This window comes from Lagenorhynchus albirostris, chromosome 19 (assembly GCF_949774975.1).
Source record: "Lagenorhynchus albirostris chromosome 19, mLagAlb1.1, whole genome shotgun sequence".
NCBI classification, from domain to species: domain Eukaryota; kingdom Metazoa; phylum Chordata; class Mammalia; order Artiodactyla; family Delphinidae; genus Lagenorhynchus; species Lagenorhynchus albirostris.
This window is the reverse complement of record NC_083113.1, coordinates 13,793,796-13,807,399: the sequence shown is the minus strand read 5'-3', so window position 1 is coordinate 13,807,399 and position 13,604 is coordinate 13,793,796. Positions and strand designations below refer to the sequence as shown.

The following is a 13,604-nucleotide window of genomic DNA, read 5'->3' as shown; positions in this document are numbered from 1 at the left end:
ATCTGCCCCAACCTTAGGCTCACTGTGGGCACAGCCTGGCCATCTTGGCCATTGCTCCGTCCCTGGCATGGTCCAGCTCCAGGCTGGATCACAGTAAATGCTCAGATATTGAGCAGATGCAAGGGGTCCCCTGCCTCCCACCATGTGCTCCCAGCCCCCACCAGGGTATCACTCACGGCAGCTGGCTGGCAACCTCCAGTTCCCAACAGAGATGCCAAACTCCAGACAGGCCTGGGCGTAGGCGTTAAGGGCACGGCACAGGCTGGCCCGGTCCCCACTGGCCACACATAGGTCATATACACATTCCTTCAGGAAGGGCTGGGGGTCCAGGGCATCACGGCAGACGGCAAAGGGGCCATCGAGCTGGGTCAGCATGCCGCAGAGATGGCTGTCCTCATAGTGCTGGGCCTGGTCTGGGGTGCAGGAGGGACAGTTGTTCTGGCAGCCGTCCTCACATAGGTAGTCCTCGTCGTCCAGCTTCCAGCTACTGGCAAACTCCACAGCATCAGGAGCCTGCTCCCGGTCAGGTGTAAGGAAGTCATCAGTGGGGTCACCATTATAGTTGCCACACAGACCGCACACCTGGCCTTGGAAGTGCACGGGTAGGCTCAGTGCCAGCTGGGCATCCCAGTCATAGGTGACTACCAGCCCGAAGTCCAGCTCTACCATGGCCCGTGTCCCACTCTGGTACACGCGCAGGCGGCCCTCAGCCAGGGAGGCAGGCAGGCGTGAGCGCTGGCTGTCGATCTGCAGAGGGAGTCAGGAGAGGAGGGTCAGATCCCCATGTGGTCTGGCCTTCAGCCCCTCATCTCCTCCCACTTGCTTCCCCTGCTCTAGCTGCGTGAGGATTCCTTCCTCCCATTAGTGCCACTGACCAAGCCTCAGGATCTTTGCTCCTGCCTTCCCCATGACCTGAAATGTTCTTTCCCTAGATATACACTTGGCTCACTCCCTCACCTCTTATACAAACTTTGCTCCAATGTCACCGTCTCAGGGAGGCCATCCCAGACCACCTTATTTTATATGGCAACTCCTCCCTACTCCCTATTCCCCTTCCCTGCTCTATTTTTTTCCCTAGAGTGTCTAACCTTCTAAAATGTCATCTGCAAATATCTGATGTTTATCACCTCTCTAACTTGACTACGCTGTCAGCTCCACGAAGACAGGGCAGCTGCTTCATCTCCAGTGCCTAGAACTGTACCTAGTAGAATAGCAGGTGCTCAGGAAGTGAAGGAAGCCCCTGCTGTATTAAATAAACATCCACTGGGCACTGACCCTGTGCCTGGCCCTGGCCTGGGAGATCCTGGAGATACACTGATGACAAAGACAACCCCAGACCCTACTGTCATGGGGCTCCCAGTCCAATAGGGGAGACAGACCTGTCACTAGACAATGACAGATCAGAGTGATCAGGGCTGGGATAGTGGAGGCACAGGAGGCTGCAGGAACCTAGAAAAAGAGCCAGACCCAAACCTTCAGGTTAGGGAAGGCTTCCTGGAAGAAGAGACAGCTGAGCTGAGCCATAAAGGACCAGTGAGAGATAGCCACGAAAACCAGGAGGGGGAGTGGTGTTCCTCTGCAAATGTCCTGAGTGGAGAGAGAGTCCAGCCAGGAGATAAGGAGTGTGATCTCTCTGTCCCCTGGGCCCATTTTCCTCTTCCTAAGCATGTCTTTCTTATACTTTCGTCACAAAGTCTTGTCTTAGCCGAGAGGATGGGATATGAAAAAAGGAGTAACAGGCAGAGGGGACAGCATAAGCAAGGTCAAAGGTAAGATAGATCGTTCATTCAGTCAGCAACGCCTCCATGAGCCTACCTGTGTGTCCAAGTCTTTGCCAGGCAGTGACCGAGACAGCCCACATTCACAGGCTCTCAGTCCAGGGACCATTGTTCAAATCTGTCTTTCCCCTAAGACCAGTGATCTTCATTTTTAAATGACACAAGTAGTGCCTGTTCAGTACAGAAAACTTACAAAATATGCACAAGCAAAAATGAGAAAAGAGAAAATCACCCATACTGCTGTACACATACACACGGGGAGGGGGAAGGGTAAGCTGGGACAAAGTGAGAGAGTGGCATGGACATATATACACTACCAAATGTAAAATAGATAGCTAGTGGGAAGCAGCCGCATAGCACAGGGAGATCAGCTCGGTGCTTTGTGACCACCTAGAGGGGTGGGATAGGGAGGGTGGGAAGGAGACACAAGAGGGAGGGGATATGGGGATATATGTATACGTATAGCTGATTCACTTTGTTGTGCAGCAGACTAGCACAACATTGTAAAGCAATTATGCTCCAATAAAGATGTTAAAAAAATACTCACATTTATGAATCATGCCAGGTTTTTTTCTACCTTTAAATATATTTATACTTAAAAAAAAATAAGGAGACCATGCTGAAGTCACCATTTCATGAACTCTTTTCTCCTAAGAAGCTCTTGTGGACATCCTACCATGATCCTACCAGGAACTCTAAACCTTTGTCAGGTCACTGACCTCTGTAAGGATCTGACAAAGTAATGGACCCTCTCCCTGAAAAACTACACAGCATATGCAAGATTCTGCACATAAGTTCAAGGGATTTGAGGTCCCCCTGAGCTTGTGTTCAACCTCTCTAGCCTTCAAGAACACTCCTTTAATCCACTTGGTTATTAATCTCACAGATCCACCTGCACACTCACAAAACGAGGGAGATACAAGAATATTCATGGCAGTACTGCTTGCTAGCATGAACAAGGCATCCAACCACAGGGGCCTGAGCTAAATGAACTATGATGCATCCAGCCGATGACAAACTGTGCAGCTGTAGAAAGGAAAGAGGAGGCCCCCTTCCTACTGACAAGGAGACAGCTTCAGAATGCACTGTTCAGTGCAAAAAGTCAAGTTCAGAACAGAGCACAAGCACGGTACTGTTTGCTAAGAGAGGGGAGACGTAAGAATGTATTGCTTGTGTTGGCATAAAGAAACCCTAGATGAATACTCAGGAAACTAGTAAAAGCCATTACCTGTGGCGAGCAGGGAAAGCAGGTAAAGATAGGCGTAAAAGCAGGATCTTTCATAACATGCCTTTTTGTTTTGAGCTGTAAATTCTTTTCCTATTTAAAAAAATTAATCGCAGCAACATGGAAGAAACTCGAAAGTATCATGCTGAGCAAAAGAAGCCTTACACAAAAGGCTTCTTGCACTGGATGATTCCTTTACTATGAAGTTCTTGAACCAGCAAAACTAATCTATGGTGGAAAAAAATCAGAACTGTGATTGCCTCTAGGAGTGTGTGGGCCATTGTTTGGGAAGGGGCATGAGGGAATTTTCTAGAGGGATGCAAACCTTCTATATCTTAACAGAGGTTTGGTTTGCACATTTGTCAAAACTCAGTGAACAGTGATTTGTGGATTTTATTATGTTTAAATTTTGATTTGTGGATTTATTTATGATTTGTGGATTTTATTACATTTAAGTTTTGTTTCAAAAGTAAGCAAAAAGAAGTGTGAAAATATTGTATTCTAGTTAACGGTATGCTTGCTAAAATCTTTAGGGGTGAAGTGTATTGATGTCTAGGACTTACTTTAAAGTGCATAAAAAGTAAGAGGGTGGGCTTCCCTGGTGGCGCAGTGGTTGGGAGTCCGCCTGCTGATGAAGGGGACGCGGGTTCGTGCCCCGGTCCAGGAGGATCCCACATGCCGCTGAGCGGCTGGGCCTGTGAGCCATATGGCTGCTGAGGCTGTGCGTCAGGAGCCTGTGCTCCGCAACGGGAGAGGCCACAACGGTGAGAGGCCCACGTACCGCAAAAAAAAAATAAATAAATAAAAAGTAAGAGGGATTGTTGAGTGGCCAGAGGGATGGACAGATGATAGATGTGTGATGAACTAAGCAGAGTAAAATGTTTAGAATCCAGGTGATTGGCAAATGGTGTTCACCGTACAATGTTCACTGTACAGCTTTTCTGGGTGTTTGAACATGTTCATAATAATACGGTAGGAAAAAGGGAAATTATTGTTTCTATTTATTTTGCTGTTCTTATATTTCTGTAATTTATATTGGCTGAGTAGTAATCCATTCACCAGAGGCAGAATAGCCTAGAGGTTAAGACAGAGACTCAGGAGCCAGCCTGGGGGCGTTCCCAGCTCCATCTCTTACTAGCCCTAAGCCCTTGGGAAGTCATTCATCTCTCTGGACCTCAGTTTCCTCATCAAAAGTGTTAATAATAATAACGCCTACCCCCGTAGATTGCTGTGAGCATTAAATGCGTTAACACATGGAAAGTGCTAAGAGACAAACCCGGCACATAGGAGGTGCTCACTACATTTTTAGCGTTTGGTCACTTAAGAAATTACCCACTGCGGGACATTTTGTCTTCTTTCTCTCTCTGCCCGCCCCCTCTTCTTGCTATTATAAACACATCGGCATAAACTTTTTTCCCCTAACCATATCTCTGAGCATTCTAAAAATTTTTAGAAATCGAACTGCTGGACAAAAGGGGTTTAAGGTTCTGCCACTGATTCTCAAATCCCCCCTCCCGAGCCCCCACGCCCTCGGCCCACTTCTCTGCACCCTCCACCCCTTGGCAAAGGGCTGGGGTTTGGGGCCTGACACCCAGGAACTGCCTCCTCCTTCTGCTTGTTGGGTGGCTCATGGGTTTCTTTTTAACCCGGAAGCCTCCCCTGGATCCTTACCCGAGCGAAGCCAACTTCCCCGCGGGCCAGCGACACCGCGTGGTTGTAGGCGCGCACGGTAACCAAGCCCACGTAAGAGACGCTGCGGCTGCCCCGGTGCTCGTTCTTGGTCTCCACGCTGAAGGCAGGCAGGGTCTGGTCGTTGCTGCACAGCTCCGCCATCGAGTACAAGCACGTGCCCATCATGTCATAGCGGCGGCCATCGAAGGTGGTGTAATGGGGGTCACCCTGGGCGCGGCAGGTGGCCGCGGAGTCTGCCAAGCACCTGGCCTGCCCATCCAGCACCTTGCAGAGCTGCTTGGGACCGCACTGCTTGCCTTCGCAGGAGGGCTCCTGGGTCTGCAGGGCTGGGGAGGGAAGAGGGGTGGCCACAAAGAGTCAGGAGTGTCCACCCTACCAGGAATCCTGGAGCTCTCCCACCCGGGGGAGTTTGGGCAGTTAGCTCACAACGACCCATTCTAGAAGTGGGGGGACTGAGGTCTGGAATCTCAGAGGGAGAGAGCTGCTCAGGCCTGACTTCTCTTAGGTTTTCTGGTTCCCCAGAAAACACAGCTCAGCCCAGAAGAACTGGAAGGTGGTGAAGAACCACCAGGCAGGAACAGTCATGGAAAGGTTAATGTGTGGCTTTTCTCTCCCTGTTTCCCCCTTGCCCCTACCTTCCCAATCAGGCTAAAAGGCTAAGGGATCGTTTTTATTTTTTATTTATTTTTAATTTTTGGCTGCACCACACAGCATGCAGGATCTTAGTTCCCTGACCAGGGATGGAACCCATGCCCCCTGCAGTGGAGGCGTGGAGTCCTAACCACTGGACCCCCAGGGAATTTCCCAAGGGATCTTTTTTAAAGATAGAAAATGGAAGAAAGAGACTGTTCAATAGAATGGAAACGGTGGCGTCAGGCCGCCTAGGTTAGAATCCTGGCACAGTCAATTAGCTGTGTGACACTGGAAAGTAATTTATAATTCTGTATGTCTCCGTTTCCTCACTTGTGACATGGGGGTGATAATAATACCTTCTTCACAGGGATAGTTGGGGAGGGGGAAGTGGCCCGGCTCAAATAAGCTAAAATATAAGCAGGGTTTGGAACTGATCCCAGGTGTTAATTAGGTTAATTATTACCTATTACAATCAATCACCCACCTCTTCCACATTACTATTCAAGCCTGAAGTGGCCCTTTGAAGTTGGGTAGCTTCCATGCCCTGGAGGATGGATGGGAGGGGCATTTTTGCCAGTGCTGGGAACCCTACTGTCTAGGATCCTTGCTTCGGGAAGGGGATCCACGTAGGAAGAGACAGCTCTTCCTCCCCTGCCTCCTAGTCTTCAGAGGCTCTTGCCTTCTGTCTGCTCATAATAATAGCTCACCCTTATGTAGCCGTACTCACTTGCCCGATACCCTCTAAATGAGCTACAAATGTTAACTCACTGCACTGTCACTTAACAACCCTGTGAGGGGTGCAGTTATGATCCCCATTTTACAGATGTGGAAACAGGTCCACAGAGGTGAAGTCACATGCCCAAGGTCACACAAGCAAAGGTGGGATTTGAACCTGGGAAGTCTGGCTTTAGCATCTGTGCCCTCAAACGCGGCACTGCTTGGAGGCAACTCCTCGACAGGCTGGGCCCAAAAGTACACACAGGGCCAGGTCCTAGAAATTAACTATGTTAACACATACAAGACACCTAGAGTGGACCCTGGTATGTTGAGAAATACTCCCCCCACATGGTAGCCATCATTATTATACTTCTAGACCTCCTGAGTTTGGCATTCCTGTATGAGGTGTTGGGGGAGTGGCAGTTAGCAACTGGTATGGTTGTGTGTCAGTAGCTAAAATAACAAAATATTCCCAACCTGGTTGGTGAGAAGCTGCTGACCTGACCCGACCCCCGACAAAGATCCTCTCTCTTGGCACGTTGGCTCTCCGCAGGAACCTTACCGCAATGCCACCCCCCACAAAAGCAACAGACAAAGGGCTGATGCCAGACACCCTGGGGGCTTCTAGGACCCTGCTGCAGTGCTCTGACTGGCATCTCTTCAGACTGGTTGGGACCCTGGATCATACCAGTTGCTAAACACTTAGAGTATTGTTCGTGCAGGGGGGTGGGGGGACAGGGAGGGCTTGGGAAGCCTTAAGGAAAAGAAGGATGGCAGGGAGGATGCAGGTGAGTGGGAGACAGCCCAGCTGAGCCAGGAAGCCACAGATGAGCACAGAGAGGGTGGGAATGGGGAAAAGGCAAGCGAGCTGGCAAAGGGGTCCCCAGGTGGACAGGGCCAGAGGTCATTTCTGATCACTTACTCCGGCCGCACGCAGCTGCTGTCCCAAAGCTCACGTCCTGGTTCAGCCCAAAGGTGAGCAGCCCAAAGCTGGTAGCAGCCTCAGCCACATGGATACTGTCCTTAGTGCCGAGGTCCACTTCAGCATATGAGAACTCACTGCCTGGCACAACGGCCCAGGTGAGATTGGCCCCCAGCCTCTGCCCATCTATGGTCAGCTCACCAGCAGCCTTTGTCGGTGCCACTACCAGGGCCACGCACTTACAGTTTGGCACGCACTTCACCACATAGGCAGGGCAGTAGGCTGCCACGTCTGGGATCAGGACCAGGTGGGGGTCATAGGTCACTCCATCTTTGGTGGTACCCGTGCCAAACAGCAGGACTTGGATGCCCACATCTGCAGACAGGTAGAGTGGCTGGGACTGCTGGATCTCAAACTCTGCCACGTTACCTGCCTGGAGCTCACGGGAGCCATTGGTGCCCCCGAGGTTGTAGGTCAGTTTCGTGGCCTGGCTGGCCACGACATAGACCAGGTCGGAGCGGGTCTGCAAGGACAGAGGGGGCACCACATAGTAGGTGCCCCAGGCAGATGTGGGTAGCAGCTGCTCCACCACATGGTTGCAGTTCGTGTTTTTCTGGGCACAGCTGTGGCCAGAGAGGACAGCCACGGGGCTACTGGCGGTGACCTTTGACCCTGAGAGGTTAGCTGTGCTCTGCACCTGGGCCACATGGTAGGGGTCCAGAGTCACACTCAGGACATTGCCCGCTGAGTAGGACTTGCCCTGGAATGTCACTGACCCCTTCAGCTGTATACTGACAGAGGCACCGTCTGCACCCGCCACCACAGCAAACTCCTTGAGATTCTGGGACGAAGCGCTGGAGGGTGTGAACACAAAGTACTCAGTGCCTAGGGCGCGGACAGGCCACAGCTGTGTCGCATCTGCTGTGTTGGGCTTAGCGTTTATTGCCTGCACAGAGATGGTGCGGTCAGAGTGGACCACCACCGCACGCTGGAAGGTACTGCTGCCGACCATCTCAGCCTTGGCAGTGATGTTGACCATGACTGACTGCCCGGGCCTCACAGTGACCTTCTGTGAGGTGCCGTCTACCTGGCTGAGGATGGAGACTGAGGTGAGGTTGTCCGACAGACTGGAGAGGAGGAGGTAGAGGTAGGCTTTGCTGTACCCGCGATTATAGTTCTGCAGGAAGGCCATGAGGAATTCCTCCCCCCCGCTGTTCTTGGGGTCCACTGAGGCCTCCTGGGTCAAACCTGGGGTGAGAAAATGCAGCTGTGGGTCTGCTTTACCCAATTCTCCCCATCAGAGAAGTAACCTCATACCCCGTGCCTGGGTCGCATGTTGAAATACTAACGTGGGTTTCTATTCTCTCTTCTCTCTCCTTTCCCCTTATTCATGCAGTGTTCACCTACCAGCCTTTCTGGCTTTTGCCTTCCAAAAGCCTGAACACTTCAGACAGGGATCTCAAATTCAAACACTGACGGGGCCAGGCAAGTGATGTAAATGTGTGAAACAGAACTGTGCAGCTAGAGCATTCACATGCCATGGAAAGTGGGGTGTTGCTATTAGCTTTAATCTGTTGTTATGATGATGGCTTATGGGCTCTTTCTTAAAAATGTCAGATCTTACCATTTTTTCAAGAGAAATTGGATATCAGAATTTCCATGTGAAATCTCCAATCCAAAACGGTTTTAAGTAAGCACTATGGGGCCCAAACTGGCTGGATTCAGGTGCCAGTTTGTGATTTCTGTCTTCATAGGATTAGGGGTGTATGTGAAGGGGAAAAGGGGATTATGGGAGTATGGACAAAATGTCTCCTAGAAATAGAGAGGAGCGGGGACTTTTCAACACCTCAATCTAGGAAAAGATTCTCCAGGGCTGAGAAGAGAGAGGGGGAGGGAGAGAGATCACTTTACAGGATCTTGGAGAGAGCTGTGGTGGTTATAGGACTGTCTGCTGAATAAGGGGAGCCTTGAAGGACATCCCAGTGTCCCATGGGGCCAGGGGATCAGGGGCAATGAATGTTTCTAAAGTAACCTAAATAGATGTTCACTGCTAAAGAGGGCCGGCATGTCCCATCTCTCCCCCCAAACTTTGGCTTTACCTAAGACTCTAGTTCTGGACATAACTCTATAATTGGGCACCAAATCCCCCCAGCCCCCCGCCAAGAAAGACTTTAGTGAAATTTTCCATCGCCTCAGCAGAATGAGGCTCTAAGTCAAAACTTTAGTTGAGCTGCAGAAAATCAAGAAAGTAGTAGTTCTTACCTACTTGAATATGGGGACTAAAGTTTTTACCTGTTTCCCTCTGGAACAGAGAGAGAATGGGTGAATTCCACCACATTTCTCTGCAGGACTTAAAGGGTCTCTCTCCCATCTCAGCTAGCCTGGGGTGACACTGGGAGATGTGTTTGTGGAGGGGGCTCAAATGGAGGGTGCTGACCCAGGCAGGTAGAGTTCTTCAGACTGGAACCAGGACATAGATGGGATTTTGGTCTGACTTACCCCACAGGAGGGTTGCTCCGGCCCAGAGCAGCCACCAGCTCCGCAGAGAACCCATGTCTGCAGTGGAGAAAGAGAGGGGGTCATAGGAGGCGGTCTGCCCCTCCTGCCAGAGGACAAAAGGGCCCAGTCTCAGGACAAGGGCTGCCTGGGCACCAGGAAGGCTGAGGTGGGCTGAATCCAAGGGCCAGTGTGTGTGTAAGGGGAATTGGACATCTGGTGGGCCTGGGGGCTGGGCAGGGAGGGCAGGACAGAGGTAGGATAGGGAGTTGGATGTCCAGTGGGTCTGGGGGGAGTGGGATGGGGAGGCCTAGAGCCAGGGGCAAGGGTAGGGGACCTGATGTCCCACTTCCAAAGGGGATGCAGCCTCTCTCACCTGCAGGTTCCCGGAGCTGCAGGACTAGCCCCAGGTTCCCTGGGCTGGGCTATATAGTGGAGTTTCTGGACTCCTCAGGCCACGCCCTGGGCCACCTGCCAGGCAGATGATGCCAACTTCTCGGAGGAGGCTGCTGATCCCAGGGCCAGCTGGAATGGGGCCCCTGAAGGCCTGAGAAGGGTGGAGGGCAAGCTTGAATGCCTGAGTCCTGAGAGGGGTGTGAGAACAGCTGGTGGCTGTGCCTGGGGAGCCTGCTGGAAACGTCAGTCCTGGAAGGGTGGTGTCCCTGAGAGAAACAGCTGGGGAGCAGGGTGCTGACAGCCTGGAGCTGGGTCCCCAGGGGGTGGGGAGCAGGAGTCAAAGGTGGCATTTGGTCTTGTTTGCTGGTTCAATGGCTACATTTTTTTCCTTTGTCTCCTGCCAGGAACAACAGTGAAGGACCCACATCCGGGTCCCCACCCCCCACAAGCTGTTCCCTGGTCCCCAGCCACACATATCCTCTTTCCAACCACTCAGGGTGGGGCGCAGGTGTCTGAGGTGTGCAGGAACCTGAGCGCCTGACTCAGGACTTTGTTGTGGGACACAATACCTCCACCCCCAGACCAACAGGGCCTCCTGGGTACCTAATCTGCAAAATAGGAACATCAAAACTAGCTTCACTGGGCTTCCTTGTCTCCCAGAGGGCACTCTGTAAACTCTCAAGGAGTGTAGGTGGGAGGCAGGCTCTTCTGGTGTGGTTCGAGGTGGGGAGCAGGTGGCACCTGGGGGCTGGAGCTGTGTGTAAAGAACGATGCAGGACCCTGTTTCCTGGTTCCACGCAGACACTGGGCTTCACTTTCTGGAGAATTTGTTTTCTGGGAGGTGTTTTTTTTTTCCTGAGACGGGATTCGCTGAACAAGTTTTGGGTGATTCTGTGCCCCCATCACCCCAAAATCTGCCTGGGATGGGAGTTGGGGGTGTAGGTCACATACAGGGAGCAGAAGCAGAGACAGCTGAGAGGTGGTGTGGGCATTCTGAGGTGGAGTCCATTCCTCCTGAGGGGCTGACCCAACCCATGCCCTGCTCTCCTCCGCCCAGTCCCAGGACTCATTGCCTGGGGAGTCTCCCCTGGAAATAGCAGCTGCAAAGCCTGGGTGTCCTCTTGGACAACACCCCAGCAGCTGCTGCCCCCAGGACTTCTCCTCTCTTATCACAAGGCTTGGGCCTCTGCATGGTCGGGGTGGATGGGGGCTGTTAGAGCCCCACCCAGGGCAGGTCCCCAGAGGGAGAGAGAAAGGCTCAGAGCTGAATGGGCCCCAAGGTCAACCAGGAAAATGAGGTGAGTAAACCAGAGATCAGATAAGAGCCAGACATATTAAGAAACAGGCAGGGGTGAGGGGACCAATGGGGAGTGAGAGCTTTGTGGGGAGTGGTGCCTGAGTACCTGAGGAAAAGGACCGGGAGGAGGGGCTGCTGGGATTCCTAAGGAGGAAACAGCTATTGCAAACCAAGATGTCAAAATCTTCTGTCGGATACACCTTGTTTAGCCTGAGACACTCAGAGAAACAAGGGATGAGGGAGCAGAAAATTAGAGTAAGACTGAGAGGTGATTCTGCCCCCCAATCTCTGAGCCTTGAGGTCTCCCCTGGTTGACCCCAGAGAGATGCCTTCCCCCTCCTCAAAACCCATTGTTGCATTCTGCGGCCAGAGTCCCCAGAAGTGGGGCGGCGGTGGTGGGAAACCTCACAATTTAATATTTGACACCCCTGGGACCTTCTCCCTCCTTTCAGAGCCCAGGGGGTGTGAATGTGGTGGGTGGGTATGGTATGACGCACCCTGTACCCTACTCCATATCATATCGATTCTCAGAAACCCCACTGAGAACCCACCGAGATAACCTGTGGGGACACTTCTTTGTGGTCAGCGAAATCACATCCATCCTGCCACTGGCAGCCCTGCTCTGAGCCCAAACAAGGGGCGTTTGTGTGTCCAAGCCCTCTATCCTCTCCCTGCTGACAAGATCTGTAGGGGACAGGTCTGTACTGGTCATATGACTTGAGACCACTGGGACCCTCTGGCTTGTCTGGGTTTTAGAGATCCAGGGTACAGGTGGAGACAATTTACTCTGCAGCTCAATTCAGATTTTCTGGCAATTTTGAACTTTGTTCTTTCATGCTCTGGATCCCACAAGGGTCTCTGGACCCCCTTGGGGAGCTCCTTCATCTTCCACAAGTTGCCACTAACCTCCCTGAGGTTCAAGCTTGATCTTGTTCCTCCCCTGCTCAAGGAAATTCCATGCTTCCCTGTCCCTGTGAAAGCAAGTTCACACTCTTGGCAGGACTATCTCAAGCCCTAACGCTCCATTTCCTGCACCTTCCACCTTGTCATTGCCTGTGCAGTTCCTTCCACTTGGAACACTCTTCTTCATATTCTACCTGCTAACTCCATGCCTGGAATCCAGACATCATTTCCTGCATGTGTCATTTCCTGAGAACCCGAGCTGAGGCTAATCTCTTTTATTCCTCCTATACGGCACTGGCCATCTGCTCCCTTGCTTTATGGAAATTCCCTTTATTTGTTTTACCTTCTTGAAACTTCAGACCTGCTACAGCTATGTTCCTGTTCTTCACCTCCCCACCCATCTCTCTTTGACCCACCACAATCTGACTTCCATGTGTATCGAAACTGTCCTGCTAAATCCTCCAGTCACCTCTTACTTGCCACTTGATTCTAACTCCTCTTTAACATTTGACATGAATGCTTCCTCCTCAAAAATTTCTAATGTCTTGGTTTCCATGATGTCACTTTCTTCTGAATCTTGTGTTACTTTGGTCTGTTTCCTATAATAACCCCTTTAACATTGGTGGTCCTCAGAAATAATGCCATTTGCAGCAACATGGATACAACTAGAGATTATCATACTAAGTGAAGTAAGTCAGAAAGAGAAAGACAAATACCATATGATATCACTTATATGTGGAATCTAAAATATGGCACAAATGAACCTATTTACAAAACAGAACAGACTCATAGACATAGAGGACAGACTTGTGGTTGCCAGGAGGGAGGTGGGGAGGGAGAGTGATGCACTGGGAGTTTGGGGTTGGTAGATGCAAACTATTACATTTAGAATGGATAAACAACAAGGTCCTACTGTATAACACAGGGAACTATACTCAATATCCTGTGATAAACCATAATGGAAAAGAATATAAAAAAAGAATGTATATATATGTATAACTGAGTCACTTTGCTGTACAGCAGAGATTGGCCTAACATTGTAAATCAACTATACTGCAATTTTAAAAAACTGGTGGTCCTAGATTCTCTTTCTCTGCTTCTTTCTCTAACTACCTCTTTTCTCCAGGAGATCTTATCCATGTCCATTTATGCTGTCTAATAGAACTTTGTGTGATTATGAAAATTTTCTGTGTTTTGTGCTGTCCATTGTGGAAGGCAATGGCTCCACGTGTCTACTGAGCTCTTGAAATGTGACTAATGTAATGGAGGAACTGAATTTTTAATTTAATTTCATTAACCCATTTAAAATTAAAGTAACCACCTGTAACTTGTGTCCATATTAGACAAGACAAAACTCTAGAATTGTTGCTAGCCCAGGCTCCATTTCATCTACCTAGTCAGCTGCTTATATGTCTGTCACCCACCTACCAACCTATTTATTCTCTTTTATACCCATTTTTACATTCCTGGCCCCCTTGTAGGCAACCATTCTAATGTGATTCATGAGAATATTTTTAATGTCTTCTTGAAATAAAATACACATGT

The 13,604-nt window shown here is 50.5% G+C and overlaps 1 protein-coding gene across 1 annotated transcript in view; it reads right to left on the bottom strand.

The window, feature by feature from the left end:
• Positions 1–13,604, bottom strand: part of FCGBP (Fc gamma binding protein) — an 82,981-nt gene that overhangs the window by 29,850 nt on the left and 39,527 nt on the right. Inside the window, exons 6-9 of the mRNA XM_060131569.1 lie at positions 9,467–9,523; positions 6,968–8,215; positions 4,675–5,021; positions 177–747 (exon numbers count right to left, since the gene is read on the bottom strand). Of these exons, the coding sequence (XP_059987552.1) occupies positions 177–747; positions 4,675–5,021; positions 6,968–8,215; positions 9,467–9,523 (2,223 nt within the window). The remainder of the gene's footprint in view (positions 1–176; positions 748–4,674; positions 5,022–6,967; positions 8,216–9,466; positions 9,524–13,604) is intronic.